This window comes from Macrobrachium rosenbergii, chromosome 39 (assembly GCF_040412425.1).
Source record: "Macrobrachium rosenbergii isolate ZJJX-2024 chromosome 39, ASM4041242v1, whole genome shotgun sequence".
Lineage (NCBI taxonomy): Eukaryota > Metazoa > Arthropoda > Malacostraca > Decapoda > Palaemonidae > Macrobrachium > Macrobrachium rosenbergii.
The window spans coordinates 6,932,501-6,955,714 of NC_089779.1; the positions used below are offsets into that span (position 1 = coordinate 6,932,501).

Below are 23,214 nucleotides of genomic sequence, written 5' to 3' on the forward strand. Positions count from 1 at the left end.
AGCGAAGTTGTTTACAAAACAAGGAACTGGTCGTTAAAAGAAGCAATGGTGAATCAGGCAATGTCGTCGTTTCCGAATAGACCTACTTTTTTTTTTATCTACTGTGGATTTGTTTCTCCATTTTAAGAATCATGCGTTATTATTATTATTATTATTATTATTATTATTATTATTATTATTATTATTATTATTATTAAAATAACCATGCTCTCTCAGCCGTATTAATTACAGTTATATTACGGTCAAAATATTCTGTTTTGTCATTTTTTTATTTTGAATTTTACATTAAATTGCTCGAGTACATAAAAAAGCATTTTATATATTCATTATTATTATTATTATTATTATTATTATTATTATTGTCGTCACTGTTGTAGCCATGACAACCAAATCAAAAGTAAAAGACAAGGTAAAATTAATTAGCATGAAATAGAAAAAAGTAGCTGTAATTTCGTGTTAAGACACATCCCTCTGGAAATTGTCGGAAGACACAATATTTACTGTTATTCGGACGTCTGTTACTCGTAATTAAATGCATAAATATCGGCTAGAGATTCTCTTCGCCGTGTAATTATGAGCTCTGGTGCTGAAGGGTGGACTCCATGTCATACTGAAATGTCTGGAGACCACATCACGCAATGGGTGTAAAAGCTATTTTTAGACACATATATACCTGTATATCTACACACACGCACGCACACACACACACACACACACACACACACACATATATATATATATATATATATATATATATATAAATGGATGTATGTATGTACGTATGTATGTATGTTCCAGCGTAACTCTGAAACGCATTGAGCGATTTCAACCAAATTTGGAATACATATGACTTACTACCTCGAAAAGAATACTGTGGGGGTAAGACGTCACTATACCAAAGGGCACCTAAGCGGGGGGGGGGTGGTGGAAGGGCTTCCCTGGAACGGAGCTGGTTCTGCCAGTGAAACAGGGCTGGTTATGACCGTAGACTTGGTAACTTTACGATTTTATCATACTAATTTCGGTATACTGTGCATATAACCTACTATTGTGGGGGTAAGACATCAGTGGCACCAAAGGGGGTGGGGTTGGGAAGGGGGTGACAGAGAGAGAGTTTATCCATTGCCATTCAGACTTATCCTGGGCAGTGCCGGGTTGGTCAGATTTATATATATATACTGTATGTATTATATATATATATATATATATATATATATATATATATATATATATATATATATATATATATATATATTTATATATACATACATACAGTACATATATATGGGCGTGCGTCTAAAAAATAGCTGGAGCCCATTTCATGCAATGGGTGTAAAAGCCATTTTTAGACACACACACACACACAACACACACACACACACACACACACACATATATATATATATATATATATATATATATATATATATATATATATATATGCGTCTCTAAATATAACTGGAGACCATATCATGCTATGTGTGTAAAAGCTATTTTTAGACAGCCCCCAACACACATACATATATATGTATATATATATGTGTGTGTGTATGTGTGCGTGTCTACGTCTGAAGGTAAACAAAAATTTCCACTGTGCATTTTAGGTATGTTTGCTGAATATACCTCTTAAAGAACAATGGAAGATCTTCACTTCCAAATATTGTAATCATGTTATTGTCGCTTCTGCGCACGCACGCTCACACACACACACACACACACACACACACACACACACACACACACACACACACATATATATATATATATATATATATATATATATATATGTGTGTGTGTGTGTGTGTGTATGTGTGTGTGTGTCAACCTTTACTAGAGATGGTTCTAATTTTGATTCAATTACAATTTTCATAAAATATGTAGCCAAGTGTTTCTTTAGTCAGTCATTCTTCAGCTCGGAGGCCCTCTTGAGCTGCTGTCCAAAACACTTTCTGCTCTTAGATGTGTCTGTCATTCCTGTAGGCATCCTGCTGCCAAGGAATGCCTTCCCTGTCGCAGTGCGGACTGTTGGGAGACTGTTGCCTGTCTATTAGACGGAGGGGAGCTTTTCCCTGTCTTTTAGACGGATAGGAATCATGTGATTATGACTAGATCTTGTTGTTCGTGCGATGAACCTGGGATTTTTTTTTTTTTGTTCGAAGTGACGTGTTATGGGAAAGCATTTTCCAGACCGTTTTACCTCTGAGTAACTTGAGAGTACACGCTGGTATATGTCACGCTGGAAAATCAAGCACATCTGATGACAATGCTGTTAAATCACAATCAGGTAATAGCTTATTAGATTGGGTTAAAACAAGGCTGAGAGTGAACTGATAAAGGTTAGTTTTGATTCTACTGCGGAACGCGTGAGAACGAAAATTCCTCTGGAATTGGACAATTGGTTGCCAACTCTATAAATCACCACCAATTCCAGCTTGAGGAAGTGAAGGTCATTTTTGATCATCATCGCCAGCGTTTGTAGGTCAGATTTTTCCCTTTGCGTGATCAGACGTGAAATGGGGTTTATCTACTTTCTCCTTTCTTGTGCATTTGCAGTCTCAGTTCCCCTCTGGTCTAGGTTCTTGTATATTTTCTGAGCCTTCCAGATAGTCTTCGCCCTGCTAATTCCTGCTAATTGACTGAATGCTTCTCACAACACGTCTAAACCATCTCACACTTAGTGATGTCACAAGACTCATTCCCGCTCATGCTCTTCAGAGAGTGATGGCTTTATTTTGGGGTAAATTATAACTGATATTTATAGCTCTTTGCACGACATTTTTGGACTTTCATTTTCTTATAAACTTTCAAATACTTTTGTAAGTTCTGTGAAATTTTATTAAATAGGCGTGAATTCCCAACCTACCTTCCACACAGAAATTTGTTAAATTCGGAATTTTCAATTTTCTGAAAAGTAGATATTCTTCATATGTGGCCAGTAATTCATCATGGCCATTCGCTTTGTGTATGTGTGTGTGTGAGAGAGAGAGAGAGAGAGAGAGAGAGAGAGAGAGAGAGAGAGAGAGAGAGAGAGAGAGAGAGAAATGATGACCATACTGAATTTTCACACAAAGAAAGATTTTCGTCGGTGCGTGTCTTCCAACCATTCGGCCAAGTAATTCATGATAAGTCAGGCTCTCTTTGTGTTCCCAGACCTCCTGGAATGGAAATCTGCAAAAGCAACTTAGCTTTAGGGGGAAGATGATCATATCTTCGGGCGAATTATGGCTTGTGGCGTCATATGTGGGTGGGGAGCAATTTCGCCGGAATGTGGGTAACTGTAACTCTTCTTCATGCGTTCAACATTTGCAATGAACCATTTTATTATTTTTTTTTTCTTTTAAAGGGTAACGAGTAAATGAAACACCAAGTGGAGGTTGAGAAACTTCCAGTAATTCTGGAAACGATTAACGCTCTTACAATTAGCGTCGGAGTTGTATGAGGGATTCAAAATTGGAAATATAATATAAAGTAGATTTCATGCTTGACGTGACCCAGCATCCGTATATAGGGGGGGGGGGGCGCGAGGAAAAGCAGCGTGTTAGACGGCATAAGTTGCGTGCACACCATGAGCTTCTATGTTCAATGGAACCGTAGTTATTGTGGTATACTAGTGGTATTTATTCTTTTAAGGAACGCATGTTAGAACAAATAACGGCAAATAACACTTCATTAACTGAATATTACGTATTCATGTGGGTTTGGGCTGGGATTAGGGTGACGGTGAAACGCGTAAGAATTGGAGCAAATTAGTATTCATTAAAATACTTGCGTATACTTATAGCTACACATTTTCACCTATATGGCTTCATTTATCAAAGGACGGACTTACAAGGTGTAAGAAAATATGCGCTTCTGTGGATGGTACGATGGTGCAGTATACTAGTTTCCGTGTAATGTCAAAGGTCCTCATTGGACGGGTAGGTATCGTTCTCAGCTAGCACTCCGCTGGTCCCGCGTTCGCGTTCTGGTGACAGAAATTAATTTCTCGGTATAATGTGGTTCGGATTCCACAATAAGCTGTAGGCCCCGTTGCTACGTAACCAACAGGTTCTTAGCCACATAAAATAAGTCTAACCCTTCGGGCCAGCCCTAGGAGAGCTGTTAATCAGCTCCTCAAGTGGTCTGGTTAAACTAAGGCATACTTCTTCTTCTTCCGTGTATTTTCAGAAAGGTGACCTTGCAAACTTCACAAACACTTCACGCTTACTTAATGATCGCAATTATCCAGGTAGATTCCCTTCGTTGCTCCACAAACTCTCTAAAGTCTCACTATTCCATATCATTAAACCAACAGGTAAATCTAAAATGTATTTAAGTGTTGCACAAGTCAAGGAGGGAATGTTCATTACATGAATAAGTGTCATTAGCTGTTGCTTCAATAGTTGGGGTCACAAATTTCATTATGAGCCCTTAGTTCTAGAAACTGTGTAGTTATATATATATATATATATATATATATATATATATATATATATATATATATATACATACATACATAGATATATATGTATATATATATATATATATATATATATATATATATATATATATATATATATATATATATATATATATATATAATCCCAACAAACTTTTTGTGTGAGCAAATCGAGAAGTTTAGAGGTCATTGTGACTAACTATACATATACATATATGTACGTATGTATATATATATATTACATACATAAAGCAACTGAGTGAGAATTCCACAAAAGTAAAAGAAATGTTCGCTTTCAATATTGTCCTCTGAAATCAAAGAAGAGCCTAGTTCCCCCCCCCCTACTTATTTGTGAAGATATTCTTAAATACTTTGATAAGTGAATTTCTTTTCTTCCAGGCTGAAAAGAGGTCAGAAGTGCGAAGGAAGAGTCTGATTATCCTAGTCCATCACTATTTAGAACAAGAAGGGTGAGTATATTTGAATTTGGCAAAGTAATCAAAGTCTCATACGCGCATATACACACACACACACTCACGCACATATACACTCACACGTACACATACGCACACAAATTCATACAAGCACACACTCACACAGACATGCATACGCACATATACTCACGTAAACATACACACATACACTCACTCGAACGTGCACACACACACACACACACACTTCCAACCCAAAAACCTTTTGAGGGCGTGGCCGTAGAAAGGTTTATCCTTCCGATATCTCAGCGAGGCTTAATAAAGGAGGTTTTAGATGATTACCTCAGCCTTAGTACATAGGGACAGTAAGATGGTGTGTCCGTAAAAATGCTTCAGACCTGATTCCACTAAGTCTTTTGGAGTGAAGGTATTAACCATCTCTATGTCATATTCCACCCTTGCAGCTGACTAACTAACATGAGCCTAATTCAATGCCCAGATCAGCAAAAACCAATGTATGTTTCTTTGTGGATTGGTTTTTATTCCAAAACAGGAAAGTATAAGGTCGTGAATGCATAGAATTCGTCCTTTGCTCAGTGAGGACTTGGACAGTCGAGGCCAAATGCCTGGAGCCTCTTTGAACCTCCTCTGTGATTTAGACTTAGGACACGACTCGCCATTGCACTCTCGGTTTCATGGTCTTCTTTGATTTTGCTTATTTTATATCTTTCAGTGTCAGTTCTGCTTATAGAAAATCTAATATATATGTATATTAACCTTGTCTGTAAATATGACTGTAACTGTAACTCTTCTTCTTGCGTTCAACGTTTGCAACGAATCATTTTATTCTTTTTTTTTTTTTGCTCCGTGGTGTGTCGTCAGGTTTCCTGTTGTACATTTTCTCTTAATTAAATCTGGGGTCAGGACGAATGACAACAAGGGCTTCTTCATAGTCGGCAAGTAATCAAAGGTCAAGGGTCATAGATTTTTTCTCATGTCTATATAGAAGGGAAATGTTTTCCCTTAATTTTCGCTTTTAAAATTTTACTTATGATTTTTAGCATTCGCAAATAAATGAAAGCAACAAATCTAACGCTGAAATTTTACAGCCAATGTCCGTAACGTCTCCCAAAAGCATATGGTAAAAAGACATCCACAATCTTGTCCTTCGTTTGATTAAAACTGAATGGTACAAGGCTTAACATGTCAGACAACGCACAAACAGACAGAGCGTGCTTATATGAAAGAGACGAGCGACGGAATGAGACGTGGAAAGCGATTGACGTCGATTCTCGCAGGGTTGCCAACTGAATCGACCGACGTGTGGCAATGCCGTTTGCTTACTTGCATGCCACCGTTGCATGACACGAACCCCGGCTTACGCGGAAAATCGGTGACTGAAGCCATTCGGTTAAGAATTTATTTGCTTATCAGTCATGTTCGCCTCCTGGCCTCATAAATAGCAACGTTCATTTTTGAAATTTGTTTACATAAACTTGTGGTTTTTCTTTGTAAAGAATAACGTGAGTTTGGTTAAGCAAAAATAAGCTAGACAAGTGGGCTGGAAAAAAGTAAAACGTGCATGTAAGGCGATGAATATGTAGGCCTATACATAGAATTCTAGGATTAGGTCATCGAGTCAGCAGGGGGTGTTATGGGTACAGGAGGGCAGGGAAATTGAAAGGAAGAGTAATTAAGATAACTAGAGAGAAAATAAGAAGCATAGTGAAGGTCAAAAAGATATTATTTGAAGTGCAACTCCATGGTTGAAAAAAAGATCATGAACAGGTCCACAGGAGGGTAGATAGGGAGCTCATAAAACAATGAGAGTGAAGAGAAGAAATGTAATGGAAATAGCAGGTAAATATAAGCAACAACATTAGAAGTTTAATGGGCAGAGGTGAATGAAGCAAGATTGGAAAGGGTTGGTGAAATTACGGTTAAGCGGCTGACCAAGGTGTGCAAGGTACTATAAGGGAAAGATTCTGAAACAGTAGGTGAGGCAAGTAATTGTTCTTTGCGTTTGATAAAGCTAATGGTAATCAAGTAAACTGTAAATATTATAGGTTCAAGCTAGTTCTGTAAACCAGAAAAGCACAGGGTAGAATTTTGATCGAGAAAGTAAGACATGACAATACGATTGCTGGGGGAAGAACAAAGTGAGTTGCCGAAGACGCAAGTATCAGGGGAAAAAAGATTGGCACTGAACGCGCTTTGTTAAAAAAATCGACGCTTCTCGGAAAGGTCCTGCCCTTTCTTTGCTGTTTCATGAAAGATTGCTAAGGGTATTTTAAGGAAAATTTCAGAGAGAGAAGATGAAACGGGCAGTTTAAACAACAGACAAGACAAGAAAAAACTTTTATTCGTCGAATGCCAGAGAGACCCAAAACAATTCAGTCAGACAGTATTGGAAAAATAAACAGCTTTTCGAACGAACAGGAGAGAGAGAGAGAGAGAGAGAGAGAGAGAGAGAGAGAGAGAGAGAGAGAGAGAGAGAGAGAGAGAGAGAGAGAATTGATGACAAGACCGAAAACTTGAGGATGTTTGCTTAGTTGCATACTTTCGAAGGCAAGTTTGTGAGATGAAATTATGAGGAGAATAAACCTGAATGTATCTGAACCATTAAATGTTAAGGAGAAGAAAACAAGATATTTGTTTGAAGCACAAAATAATAAAATTTTCTTTTTATATGGAGACAAAATATGTTGTTTAAACGAGGACTTAGTTATATAGGTCAAATATATAGTACCAAGTAGCTGGAATCCCTGGTGAGGACAGATAGACATAGGCCCGTACGTTGGACCCTATTATGCTTCTGTTGACCCATGCAATGAATATGTACCTGGTGGTTAGTCGACTGTGGGGAGTTGTCAGCAGGGTGTATACGTTCACTTGCCAGAAATCTCACACCTTAAACGCATTTTAATCAGGATTCGTATTTCCCCAGAAATAAAAGTTTATCTAAAAATGGCATATTTTTAAAATAAAGCACAAGAACCCAGAATAATCAGAGAACAAGCAAGAAACTCATTTCACAAGAAGAGAGAAGACAAAATTGCATGACAACAAAATGGACCCGCCATTTTCTCTCCCTCATAATCCAGCCTGGAACGTCTGAGTTGTTTCCTGGAATCTGGAGATTCCGTTTAAGAGCCGAGTTTGACCCAAAAACAATGCTTGTCTGAACGGCAACGATGAAAATCATTTTCCCTCAGAGCTATATGGTATGGTATCGTAATTTATAGAGCGTTTTGTGATACTGTTCAGTTCGTCCATTCGCTTTTTTTGTGAATGAAAAGAAAAAGTAATCTTTCCTTTACCATTAAGGCATTTATTTAAAATTGGATATTCCCGTCAATTTGTCAATGCGCTTTTATTTTAATTATATAATTACGAGAAATCTTTCCTAACTATAGCAGCATTTATTTAAGATTGAACATTGTCGTACTTCTGACGAGTTCTTCAAGAATATTTTGATTAAACTTTTGTTTGGGAATTAATCTAATGGCAGGTCTTTAATACGTATTTTTCTTTCGGCCAATTCCCCTATTTTAATAATAAAAGTTTAAATTTTGTTCACAAGACTCCTCTATCGTGTTTAATTTTCACTTTTTTTACGGCCTCAGTTTTGTTCAGCTCTTCGGTTCGAACTGCTCTATTCCTGTCCTTTCCATTTCATTTTTACTGTAGTCTCATCTCCCCAAATTCTCACCTTCTTTGGCCTTCTCTGCTGGCCTAGTACTATACCTCGATCAGGCATTACTATTCATGATGAGCACGCATCTCTCCTTTTCGTACCTCCTCCTACTCCTCCTCCTCCTCCTCCTCCTCCTCCTCCTCCAACAACACCACATCCCCTCTGTCTCTCAGTCTTCAGAGACTTTGATCTTGAGCGCTTTCTCCTCAGTCATCTGCGAAGCAACACAAAAGAATGACATCCTCTTTGTATTTATCCATACAGCATTTCCTTAAGAGTTTACCAATCACTTCATTATTTTAAGACTGCCTTTTCAACGAAGCCCGAATCCACTCTGTTCAGGCCCTCCTTATCTGCCACTCGGTGATACCAGTGTATCCCCAAGAGCCTTCGACAAAAGTAACGATTCTTATCAAGTCACTTGAGAGCTGCCTAACGATTAACACCCTCCGATCCATTAAGCTAACAGGATGGACCACAAACATCGTGACGCTAACCTCTGGTTTTCATGAGAGCGGTCTGTTGAACTGGACTCATTCTCTCTGGTATATGAAATCGTTTACTATTCATGTATGTTTATCTTCATATCGAATTGTATCCAGGATCTCTCTCTCTCTCTCTCTCTCTCTCTCTCTCTCTTTCTTTCCCCCAGTCTCTCTCTCTCTCTCTCTCTCTCTCTCTCTCTCTCTCTCTCTCTCTCTTTCTTTCCCTCAATCTCTCTCTCTCAAAATCTCTCTCTCTCTCTCTCTCTCTCTCTCTCTCTCTCTCTCTATATATATATATATATATATATATATATATATATATATATATATATATACTTACATACATACGAACACACACACACTCACACACATATAAATATATTTATGTGTGTATGTACAAATATCAAGTAAAAATTATATACATATCTTACTTTTACATAAAGTTGGGTTAGGCCTCTAAACTACGATCTCTGCTTAGGTTACTGCCAAGTGGTTTAGACACAAGCTCTGACAGTTATGAAGTTATGTTATTTTAGAGTAGACTGATACCTCATTAGTTTAGAGCAAAACTAGTAATCAAAATAATACCAAAACAATTTTCTCCCCACCAGTTATTTTGCAGCAGCCAAATCCCTCGAACAAGACGCCAGACTGAACACGGAACAGTTTTCAGTCTGCGACAGCGTCGACCTGTCAGGCATCCTGCAGGAGTACGAGTCATGGCACGTCATGAAGGTGAGTCAGTCCTGATGATGAGTCAGGTGAGTCAATGCACTAATATTTGATCTTAGGAAGGACTGAGTCACTCAAGATGAGACGTCACATGATGTAAGGTTTTTTGTCATTTAACATTCATATAATATCCGTAAAAGAATGAAATTATTGAGGTGATTCATGGTTAGTTTATGTCTATCTCTATCCTCTGGCTACTATATCTATCTATTTATCTATATATATATATATATATATATATATATATATATATATATATATATATATATATATATATATATATATACATACACTAGGTGACCAACCCTGCGCTGCCCGGAAAAACTCTGAATGACAACCTTTAAACTCTCTCTCTCCTCCCTAACACCCCTCTATTCTCTCTCTCTCTCCCTTTCCTGTTAAGATAGTTGCTTCAGTTACATTACCCAGCATTTTGACATTTTATATTTCACCCCTTCTTACCCGCCATTCCTGGGAATGTCACTATTCATCTCAGCAACCTCAAAAACTTTGGATTAGACATTAATATCTGTTATTTTTGACATTTTATATTTCACCCCTTCTTACCCGCCATTCCTGTCGAGGCTGAACTTGAACTTAAAGGGCATTGGGAACGTCACTATTCATCTCAGCAACCTCAAAAACTTTGGATTAGACATTAATATCTGTTATTTTTGACATTTTATTTTTCACCCCTTCTCACCTGCCATTCCTGTCGGGCTGAACTTGGACTTAAAGGGCATTGGGAATGTCACTATTCACCTCAGCAACCTCAAAACCTATGGATTAGACGCTAATATCTGTCATTTTTGACATTTTATTTTTCACCCCTTCTCACCCCCCTTCCTATCGGGGCTGAACTTGGACTTAAAAAGCATCGGGAGTGTCACTATTAATCTCAGCGACCTTGAAAACTATGGATTAGACACTAATATCTGTCGTTTTCGGTTATTTTTACATGTCACCCCCTTCCCACACACCCCCTTTGGTGCCAGTGATGTCTTACCCCTACAGTGTTCTTTTCCAGATAGTAAGTCATATGTATACTAAGTTTGGTTGAAATTGCTATTGCTCCATGCATTGTGTATTCTTGTAAGCCATTTGACTAATACTCTCCAACAGTTTCAGAAATACCCGAAGCTGGCGAAAAGAGTGATAGGACCAAGACCATCCCCAAAGCCTCACAAATGCTCCCACCACGACGAGGAAAATTCGGCTCCCAAGAAAGATTTACTGGCTACCAGGAAGAGTCCTCTCTTCAGGTACTGAGAACTAATTTTCAATAATTGCTATGCTTCTGTTCTTCCATTTCACTTTCTGTTGATTTATTTATTTCTTTTTTGTCACATATGATTTTTTTTGGTTATTTGTCTTATTGTTAGAAGGTTTCAGAAATAATTCGTATCTTACGATTTTGTCAGGAGTATGGTACGCCTCAACGAAAAGAGGTTCGTATGTGCGTAGCTACACGATTGGCTACACGCACTGTGATTTTTTTAAGCTTTCGTTGTCAAGCGTAATGTTTATGATTTTGCTAGTTTTCGAATACTTAATTATAAGAATATGGCCCATTATAACTTTCATACAAAAAGCAAGGTTGGTAGTTATATAGCAAATGAATAAAGGTACATTGACACTCGCTGGAAAGTAAAAAAAAAAAGCTTAAAACAGGAAGCATTGTGATAAATTATGCTGCTTAAGAAAGCATTAGCTAGACCAGCTAGACAGAATTTAATGCTTTCAATGCTGCGTAGTTTACATTAAACGTTATTCTTCATTTATTTGCTTGGTGTATATTCCTGTGGTATCTTTTTATTAGAGGTAACTGAAATGAGAAATCAGAAATCACCATACTTGATTATTATGGTGTTTTTGGTGCTTGGATCATCATGGCTGCAATGTTTCGCTAGATTTTCTCTAGGTATGAAAGTAATTTCGTTTAAGAGAATCATTTGCTAGTCAGAGTAAGTAGAGGAATAATAGAGGGAATTGTACCAAAAAGTAATACTATAGAAGAGGTGAGAAAGTGAAAAAAAATTATAACGATGTAGGATTAATGAAAATTGGGAATCAAAATATGATAGTGAAAAGTGATATGCCATGAACATAGACAAGTAAATAAACGAAGGAAGAGGAGAAAATAATATATATTAAATAATATATATTAAACGCGCGTGTTTAAATAGTATCGTTGATTAAAAAAAAAAAAAGTGTCCTATCGTCTGCCAGATTAGATACCAAATACGTTTATGAGACGGAATTTCAAAGAAAGAATATGATTCACGAAGCCATTTTAAGGATTATTGACTCGGCGAATCATTTGAAATTGATTATACTTCCCATAATCAATAAATTCTTCTTTAAGTATCCTATTTTTGATATAGAGAATAGCTTTATAAAGACCTCATTTCTTTGATGAATTCCTTCGCAAAATAAAGATTTTACATCTCAGAATCCCTAAATTTTTATAATTTCAATAAATGCTTATTATATAAAGAGCCATAATTGTAGGATAAAGAGGTGAATAAATGACAAAATCCTCCAAATTCAAAATTGCTCTGAAGGTGCGTCTAAGACTCCAAATCACGAAAACTGAATTTGGTCTTGACTGTGGAAATTGAAGCGATAATTAGTTAAAACCTTGAATCAACAGAAATTACTGCAGTCAGTTCGACCTGTTTGCTGAAGCTGATAGAGAATAGCTGGTATATTTGATGTAAGATGGGTTTGCCTTTCTAGAATATAGTTATTCTAAAAAAAAAATAATGGAGAGCTGAATACCAGAATGTGGAGGAATACTGAAAATTATGCTCTAGATTGAGCCTAGAATGCACTTCGATACTTTCAAGGTCAGAAAAATCAATTTAGGTTATGTTTATCGCTGGCTGCCCTAGTGAGACTTATATATACTATGTTATTTAAATTATATTGAATTTATACAAACGTTAAATGTAATTCCTGTGTTCTTATCTCTCATACTTAAGGGATTAGGTAATAAAATATGCTTAATTCTGTCCAGATAACTTCGGTCTTTTGGAAAAAGCAGCAACTGGAGCAAATCGAACAGCGGGAGTATTAAAGAAAACGAAGCACAATTAGAAAGAATGGGATACTCCCGTAGATTTCATTTCGTCGTGTTTCGAAGAGTTCACATTTTTAACGTCCTTGGTATTAAAAAGTTTGTAAAGATTTTTTAACGTATTTAAACATTAGCTCACACACACATATATACATGTATTATATATACATGTATACATATAGAAATATATTTATATATATATATATATATATATATATATATAAATTGATAATCTTGTGATATTTTGACATTCATAAATATCAAGTCATAAATACCATTTAATATCGAATTCACTATACCTTAGGAATAACTTGCATCCTAAGGGAATTATAAATGATAAGTGATTCTGCGCCGGGCAGGATTCAGACCACGGCCTGGTTTGGAAACAAAGTCAGACAGCGATTGTGATCACTCGACTATCAAGAGAGATATAAGTTGATGTCGACTCTGTTGTACTACATATGCCAGTCGAATTCAGATTCTGTGTTTAGAATCAGTGTCACCCCATTCCCACCGTGACAGGTGATTGATAAGTTTGTAATACTTGGCTAATTATTAATTTTTAACACTTATACAAGCGTTGCCTCCTCATATTCACAAATATGAAGCCACAAATACAGTTTATATATAATAATATACATGTATATATGTACTGTATCAACATGTGTATATATACTTACATACATACATACATACATACATACATACATCATATATACATATATATATATATATACATATATATATATATATATATATATATATATATATATATATATATATATATATATATATATATATATATATATATGTATAGGTTACTGTTTATACGTGCATATATGCGGTATATTCTTCTATCTATCTATCTATCTATTTATTTATCTATCTGTACACGAAACACACACACACACACACACACACACACACATATATATATATATATATATATATATATATATATATATATATATATATATATATACATATATTGCTCAAGCGGTTTTACATCCCCACTGTCTTCAGTCTAAATTACCAGGTATTTAACTCACCGCTTCAACGTTAACAGCAACCATTACGCTTGCGTTGATTAAAAAAAAAAAAACAGGTAAATATAGGTAATCACAGGTAAAATTTGCTCCCCCACACACCGTTGTTAAAGTAAAATTTTAAGCACAATAAAAATACAAGAGATCATAAAACATAACTATTCTATGCAAAGGCTTCAAACGATAGTCTTTTTCATCGTTACTTTTGCCCACACTCTCGTTGTAACACCAGTTTCAGTATCCATAAGTCAATCAATATTTTTACACACAATCTACTCCATTTTCTCCGAACGACAAGAAAAGATTGGGCGTTTTAATCGGAACATGGCCTTGTTATGATTAAAAGTGGTTCTGTTTAGGCGGTTTTTATTCTACTTTATCATTTTAGGAAGCACAACTTATTCCTGTCTTCATGCACAGAAATTAGTTCACATTCTAATTTGCTAGTGATTATCATAATTACTGTTCTTGTTCTCTTGTTATATTCTTTTGGTCATTGTTTTAATATACTTAACAATTTTACATTGTAATGTACATCCTAGGTAATCGTTGTCAATTCCGAAATCCGTGCAAAAATAATTGCTAACCTCTAAGTCCTGCCAAATGTAATGATTGTTAACCCCAAGAACGACTCAAAAATGTAGTGATTGCTAATCCGTAAATATGAGCAAATACGTAGTGATGTCCAGTCTCTGAATCCGCCCAAAATGTAATGAATGTTATTCCGCAAATCTGAGCAAGTATGCAATGATTTCTAATCTCGGAAAACAGTCAAAATAATGTAATGGATGTTATTCTGTAAATCTAAGCGAAAGAAATGTTGCCAATGGGATAAAATAGTATTCAACGTTCTTATAGTGTTCTCGCTCGCTAAACTTACATGGAGACCGCGTCACACACACACACAAACACGCACAAAGGAAAATTAGCCAACGCCTACTGCACGTGAAACTGCTAGCATGTCGAGTGAAATAGCAGCCACGCCCTTCTGCAGCGATAGTCTTCGTAGTGAGGAACCTTCCCTATCAGAATGACACGGTTCAGTTATTTTTTCCTTCTGCTGCTAAGCTTTGGAAGTCTCTACAACTATTTCCCCAGAATCTTGTAACTTTTTTCTTCCTCTACGAAGTAATTAACCCTTTACTTTCTTTTCTTTAGGCCTAGGCTAGAAAAGAGCGTGAGACTGCTCGTCCCACCGGCGTTTGCTCTTCGACAAATTGTATTTAACAGAAGCACCGTTTCTTCCCTCTTTTTATCTCGTGGTAATATTCTCTTTTCCGAATGAATAAACATTTGATGATTAAAATACTAAGGCGTAACAAAGACTGACAGATAGCTGAGTGTCCGGAGGCTATTCATGAAAAGATTTGACCCAAAATAGAAATAATTATCAGATTTCTTCTGGGCCTACTGTTAATCTACATCTGGATAGGATACTGATGGTCTTTCTCACTTACTATTATTAGTAGGAGTAAGAGTAGCAGCTGCAGCAGAAGCAGCAGCAGTAATAGTAGTAGTAGGAGTAGTAGTAGCAGTAGTAGTACTAGTAGCAATAGTAGTAGTATTCGTCTTCTCAATCTATTCATGATTTCTGTCCTTGATTTGAAGATGACGCAGAAAGGTCGTACACGATCATTTATGCTTTCTATTCCAAAAACAATTTGATCGTCATTGTAATATCTTTGGATAATATAATCCCCTACATTCTCCTTCAGGTATTCTTGTAATATATATATATATATATATATATATATATATATATATATATATATAGTGCGGCTGTCTATCGATGAATTTAAACCACAGGTCCAGGTTCGAATTCAGGCTGGGATAGATTTACTTATCAACTATAATTCCCCTTGCGTGTAAATTATCACTAAGGTATAGTGAATTGGATATCTAAAGATATTTCCGGCTCTCTCTCTTTCTCTCTCTCTCTCTCTCTCTACATATACATATACATATATATACATATACATATATATACATATATATATATATACCTATACATACATATACAAATAGAGAGAAAGTCAGCACCCTCATTTACACTGAACCTCACCCTTGAGGAAAAATAAATATTCACAACTAATGATATATATTATCAACACCAGAACCCTTGCCGTCGCTCTGTCATTTCACGACGCAGGAAATCCGTCCATCCATTTCAGGCGGCGATCCCTCCCCCGCAAGACTGGGTCCGGCGGGAGCATGGGTCGCGCCGTCAGCGACCCAACGCTCAGCGACGAGACCTCCAGCATTGGCGACCAGTCCCTCCCCCGGACGCGAACCGGCACTTCGAGAGGCCGGAGCATCGACAACAAGAAGAGGGAGGAACTGAAAAGGTGAGAGGGAGTTTGCTTTTCCTCACACAAGGGCTTTCATTAGAGAACAAGGTTCCAAGGGCGTAAGTGCTCATTTCGTGAGGCCAAGTCGGTTCTTGAGCGAGATCGAATGGTTGTCATTGTTCTTCTTCCAAAGCAACGGTCATCACGCTGAGGCCTTTGGTACACACGTAGAGGCCATACACATATAAGTGGTCAGTTTTGTATGATTTAAAGGGGCAAGAAATCGGAAATTAGCTGTGATGTGGCAGACTTACACAAAGGCTTTGCTTGAATATTAAAAATAGCTTCTGTCATTTTTATTACGCAATTCACACAACCAAGGGCTATAGCATTTTACCCTTGACACTAGATAAGTAACAATTTGAAATAATGTTATTTCGCTTATAAATGGAATAGATTTATTACTTATACTTTTAATCGTTTTTGCCACACTTCATAATGTCACCTCATGTGTGAGAAATACATTAAGTTTAAACTTCACCTTAATTAACTTCTCCCACCAGAGCGCCACTGGTCGGCCGTAGGGTCACCGGAAGTGGCGGTTTGCTGCGAAGTCCCGGCGACGAGAAAAAGGACCCTTCGAAGTCTTCCTCGGATACTGACAGCGAGAGAGGATGCGGAAATCTGGGGCCTGTCAGAACAAACAAGGTGGTAAGGACTCCTCTCGTTCCGTCGTAGCGAGACGTTACCGAAAAGACAAATAGTGGTATGGAATTAATAAAACTATTTGCGACATCAAAAGTATTTTCAGAGAGAGAGAGAGAGAGAGAGAGAGAGAGAGAGAGAGAGAGAGAGAGGAATGGTTGAGCTCTGGAGGGTGGAGGATTACCTCGTGAGGTCCTCCCGTTCCTAATGAAGATTTAATGGTTTACATTTTGACAAGAGATCTGTTCTTTATCTTTTTTCCTAAACTGCACCAGATTTGTGACTGACGAAAGTCGACTAACAACCAGGTACATAACTCATTTCTTGGGTCAACTGAGAAGCGCTGGATTTTTGAGGAGGCGAACTGCCTTGGCTCGGGTTCGAATGCAGGTCCATCGACTATGAGCAATAGCGCTATTGTTCAAGGAGGCGGGGGCGGGGGTGGGGAGGGGGGAAGGCGAAGATAAACTGAATTTTCCCTCCAAGATGAAAAGATAAAAAAATTAGTTCGGTGACAGTATCTGTAAGACTCATATCACTATATCGTTTTAACCAAAATGAGTAGAAAGCTAAGAATCCTTCTAAACACACAAGATAATTAATGAGGTAATAGAAATATCTCTCTATGCAATACCAGCGTTTAGCCTAAAATCAACACAACTTCTTTCTCAGGGAGACAGACCCGGTAGGCTAATCAAACTTCAGACTTGTATAGTTGCTTACATTTAGTATTGTCTTTGTTTTTGAACTTATCTTTTCAACGAGGAATCTAGGTTTTTGCAGGCTTATATGTACAGTTCTGACGGCTAATGGTACTATTCTTACTCAGTAAAATTCTGACGTCCAGTGGTACCATTCAGACTCGATACCATTGTAACTTCCTGTGGTGTCATCCTGCCTCATTGCAGTTAAGATAATCTACGGTATCAATGCCTCATTTGCAATAGTTCTGTTGCTATTTTCCGTCAACAAATGTCTCTGCAAACAAGTAACATAAAAATAAAAGTATTTCAGTGTCAGAAATTTTGGCAGCGCACCTCTATTAAGTGTTTTCTTGAAGTATTCATTCCATATTTCCACTGATATCGGGTCTTTGGTAAGACGACTCTTTCCATTTCAGAAATGATAATGTCTTTCTAAAAGTTGATACTCATAAGAATATGACATACATATATCAGGTCTTGTTGATGACATACGAGAAAATAGTATTCTACTTTCACTTTGTCGAATATATATATATATATATATATATATATATATATATATATATATATATATATATATATATATATATATATATGTATATATATATAAATATATATATTATATATATATATATATATATATATATATATATATATATATATATATATATATATATATATATATATATATATATATATATATATATATATATATATATAAATCATCTCCCATTTCTTTACGTTTCAGCCAAGGCAAATTCTCGACCTGAAACAGATGATCAACGACTATACTCGCTTAGAAGACAACATAGGCGACATTGGAAAGGGGCCCCCGTCTCAGAATCCAACGGACCAACCAACAGGTACGAGACGCGATTCAAGCTGCTTTGAATAATACGGGGGAAAAATCTTACCGTAATTGAGGAAAAAAGGGAAAAATTTATAACAATCTATTAATCTTCGTAAGGGAAGAGATAAAAAGGATTTTTTCTCAAAATTTTACAGAGTAATCAATAGGTAAAATACTCAGCATTGTAGAAGGATAAAAACTGTTTTAAAGGTCAGGGAAGCAACGCCATCTGTAAGTGAAAATGTTGACCTTGATTACCGTGTTAAAGATATAACTGATTCATAGTCGCGATTTCTTGAAAATACTATTTGAAAATGGCTTATAAAACAACTGCTCAAAATATTGGCTATTCCGACATTCCTTTTAGCAGGTTGAATATTTGTACTTTATTTTCAAGTTGCACACTAACATAAAGAAGGGAAGACTATTATTATCATATTTTTAAAGTTTAGCCAGACTACTGAGTCGCACCCTTGTACTCGCATAAGACTAGCATGATTTTTTAAATTTTTACTGAAGGATGAAAATTGTGGGGATGCATTCAGACAAGCTGTTGAAGTGTCTTTCTTTCAAGGCAATACTGAACACGTCCGAATCATGCATGTTTCAGAGTTAGAAGCTGAAACAAATCGACGCCAAATTATGCTGTTCAATTTTTTCAGAGGAGGACTTTGCCTTGCACGATTAGTAAAAAAACGCCTGTTTCTACCAATTTCTTTTCGGAACAGTAATTAAGAAAGACTTTTTAATTTCTCCACTTGCAGAGGAAGAAGAAGCAGACGACCTATTGGACGACAAGGCATTCAAGCTTCCAATTCCAATGCCCCATCTCACTGGAGAATTCAGGGACTTGGCTAACATCATCCACAGAGTAAGATTTTCATTAAGTGGTTCTACCTCCCCTTTTTTTCATTGACTGTCCAGAGTGTGTGTGTGTGTGTTTTATTTTAAGGGCAAAGGCTGATGGGACGGGCAACTTTATTCCTCTTTTCTCGCCCAGGCCAGAAGAATATACGAAAGGAAATGAAACGAAGAAGGGTACGGCTTGGCAGCAGAGGAATGGCAGAAGAAAGATTACAAGAACCGGAATAAATTGTGAATCGTAGCTTCAAGAAAGTTACAATGATCCTTGAAATAGTATTACATATGTTGTTGACGATTAAGCTTGCCTTGTGTCAGCACGGGCTTTTGCTTCAAAATCAGTTCTTAATTAATGAGTAACCATGTAATAAATATTGACGAAATTGACAATAATATTTGAGGTGGTCGAGAAGACAAGTCTGACTCTAATGACGTTACGTACAGTCTAGAAGCTTTGGTCAAGGTACCTGCGTTCTGCACATTTATACAGAAACTAGTCTTGAAAGAGGCTGACCCTGGGCTGGTCAACGGCAAATCTAAACGCGAAGCCCAGTACTTGTAAATCCTCGAGATGAAATGAGAGATTTCATAAACTACACTCTATGATTTAATTAGTATTTTGTGATGGGAAAACGCTTTAGCTGATGCTATACCTTTACATTCGAATCCACTTTCAGCTGAAGGGACCTCATTCATCTTTGAGTTCACGAGCTGCTCTGTGAGCAAGAGCCCGTGCTGGCTTAGGGCTTCTGAAGTCATTCATGAATAACGTATTTTAGCCCCCTTTTGGTTCTACGTTCATTTTACGGAGTATGAACCAAAGTGGTCTATGTAAGGGGGACATTTAGGAAGCCAAATTTTATAAAAGACGTACTTTAAAGTGGAAAATTTCCTAGTGATTAAAAGGCCATGGTAACTTTACATCTCCTGCTGTTCTAAAGTTTGATGAAAGGTATCTTTACTAGTCGTATAACACCACAGTGATATTGCCTGTTTTTGGATATTAGTCATTGCGGTAGTGCAAACCTAACTGACGTAGAATTGAACGTTTCACATCCTGTCAGCACATAATTGCAGAAAGTTCTTGAAAGAAATGTAAAACCATAATAAGTGGGTTCATGAACATTCAAGTAGTACTACCTAAAATTGGCCTGAAAACGGCAACTTAGGTGAAGTATGAACCACAGGATGTGACCCATAATTTGCTGAATAAGATACACACACATACACACAAACACATAAACACACATATTATACCCACACTCATACACACACACATATATGTATATATATGTGTGTGTTTGTATAATGGGTGTGTGTAAAGAGGATATTGTGGCTATTACAATTACATACGTATCTGGTAAAAAGTTACCAGTAGATTCTATATGTATATATACTGTATATATATATATATATATATATATATATATATATATATATATATATATATATATATATATATATATTATGATGAATTTCTTAATCGTCTACCCTACCCCCAGGAAATTCTGGTGGAGAATCCGGAGGTCAAATGGTCGGACATCATCGGTGTCGAAGACGCCAAGAGACTAGTCAAAGAAGCTGTCGTCTACCCTCTCAAATATCCTCAGCTCTTCGTCGGGAGATTCAAGCCCTGGCGAGGGATTCTGCTCTATGGTCCTCCGGGAACTGGTAAAGAATTTCGTTTCTCTGCGTCCTGAAGGATCTATCCTTTGTCATTTCAAATAATAGAGGCAAACGTAGTGATTTTCTTCAGCATGAAATCAGGTATGCGTTATGATGAGTGGAGTTTGTGTATGTATTTAAATGAATTGAGAAGTGAGCCACCCATGAGTCATGGTGTTCCCTAGAGCCACGAGCTGGCTCCCCTTCTCCATGAAGACAAACAAACGGGAACGCATAAGCTCTTGGTGACCAATTGTTTTGAGGGATATTTTCTTCGGGGTGTTTGTATCTGTGTTTTGGATTCATTGTAAGGTTTTTTGAACGAACTAGTAATAAAAGACCTGTCTGAAGAAGATGTCCTGGTTAACAATCATAAGTGACTGATTCAGGAGCTTCTCCATCGAGTATTACTGTCCATGGTGTGTGTAAACTTTTATATCCTGACTTCCCCTCCACATCTCATCTCCTTGAACACAGTTACATTCAAGGCCCTCTCATCCTGGTCACTTTCTTCCCGTTTCCACTAATTTAAACCTCACTACACAAGAGGCTTATAAGGAGTAAGAGGAAAAAATGGTCCCCTAACTTTACTCTCTCTTCTTTGTTTTATTTCATCTAGTTGGACAACGACGCCGCCTCCGTGCAATTGCTTTTGCTGAATGTGTTTATCTTTTCCTCCGTCAGGCAAGACCCTCCTGGCGAAGGCTGTGGCGACTGAATGCCGTACAACGTTCTTCAACATATCAGCAACAACTCTTGTGTCCAAGTGGAGAGGAGATTCCGAGAAACTTGTTAGGGTGAGATTAGATTCTAAGATTTCTACGAGAGAGAGAGAGAGAGAGAGAGAGAGAGAATAAATTATACAAGCTGATTTAAATTCAACTGTTTTTTTATCACAGTTCTACGAAAACACTTGCTATTAGTAACAGGTGTCAGCAACATACATGGTGAATTCACCCTTAAAACTTATGAGTACATGAAGGAGAAGCAATATTAAATGAAGTACCGCTCCTCCAATCTATCGTCTCTGATCATGAAATAGAATACACCAGATTTTGTTCATGTGTCATTTTCCATTCCTAGTTTGCATAGCTCTGGAATTAATCTTGGATTAAGTAATGATTTCTTAAATGGCTCCAACAAGCGTTGAAGTTATGTTGTATAACCCTTCTTCTCCCACCTTTTTTTACCCTCCTGTCCCAACAGAGCAACCTGTAGTTTTATCAAATGAACATGTTGAAAATGAAGTCTTATTCTTATTTCCACCCATCTCAAGGTTATAACTGTCAAGATTAAAATAATAACGGTTAAACACTTTCTTTCACAACGATTATAAAATAAACCAACCAAGACACTTAATTTAAACTTGATCATACGTTCAGCTCACTGTGATAATCTGCATTGCAGACAAAACATGTAAACAGTCTCTGGAAATAACTTTCCGAACAGGTTTTGTTCGAGATGGCTCGATTCCACGCGCCCTCCACTATTTTCGTCGACGAAGTGGACGCCCTGATGGCTTCCAGACAAGGGGACCAAGAGCACGAGGCTTCCAGGCGCATGAAAACCCAGCTGCTGATGGAACTCGATGGCCTGACGCAGGCCAACGACCGAGTGTTCCTCTTGGCTGCGTCGAATATTCCATGGTCAGTATCTTGCAACTGATTCTTCATGTCGCTTAGTAAGTTTTGATTCATAATTACCTACAGCCTACATTATTTTGATTCACACGTTCATCCTCAACCATCGGAACCGAAGGAGCGCCTGGGAGGGCTTCCAGACGGACTAAGAGAAATCTCGTCTCTTCTTCAGTATAGATACCATCGTTTTATCCCAGCTGGAGAAGAGACGTGATTCTCAGACTGTTTTTGAATCACACCCTGTTCCTCAAACTGACTTATCTGTGACGCGTTTCTGACATCTCTGTTACTCCTCAGGCAATTAGACCCAGCGATGCTGAGGCGTCTCGAGAAGCGTATTTTGGTGCCCCTGCCTGGCATGGAAGCCAGAGAGAGCATGATAAGACACCACCTGCCAGAGGTCATACCTGACCTCGAAGAATCAGGTCACTCGATTTACACTCATCTTGATTACGAAAAATTAGCCCAGGTAAAGTAACAAGGTAACTGTTGAGCCTGAGTAATACATTTGACGATTTTACATCAGACTGTCTAGGGAAAGTGAGCTCTCAAAATGTTTGAGTTTTGTTCTGTTAACGTCAATATTTTCCACA

The 23,214-nt window shown here is 37.2% G+C and overlaps 1 protein-coding gene across 2 annotated transcripts in view; it reads left to right on the plus strand.

Annotated features, from left to right (window-relative positions):
* The window catches only part of LOC136825687 (katanin p60 ATPase-containing subunit A-like 2), a 62,985-nt gene that overhangs the window by 34,546 nt on the left and 5,225 nt on the right, over positions 1–23,214 (plus strand). Inside the window, exons 3-14 of one of the 2 annotated variants that reach the window (XM_067082398.1) lie at positions 4,838–4,908; positions 9,663–9,786; positions 10,906–11,045; positions 11,205–11,231; positions 16,080–16,253; positions 16,760–16,907; positions 18,354–18,468; positions 19,220–19,326; positions 20,819–20,987; positions 21,666–21,778; positions 22,431–22,627; positions 22,919–23,090. In XM_067082398.1, coding sequence (XP_066938499.1) covers positions 4,838–4,908; positions 9,663–9,786; positions 10,906–11,045; positions 11,205–11,231; positions 16,080–16,253; positions 16,760–16,907; positions 18,354–18,468; positions 19,220–19,326; positions 20,819–20,987; positions 21,666–21,778; positions 22,431–22,627; positions 22,919–23,090 — 1,557 coding nt within the window. The remainder of the gene's footprint in view (positions 1–4,837; positions 4,909–9,662; positions 9,787–10,905; positions 11,046–11,204; positions 11,232–16,079; positions 16,254–16,759; positions 16,908–18,353; positions 18,469–19,219; positions 19,327–20,818; positions 20,988–21,665; positions 21,779–22,430; positions 22,628–22,918; positions 23,091–23,214) is intronic. The other variant, XM_067082399.1, reaches the window with a different exon arrangement.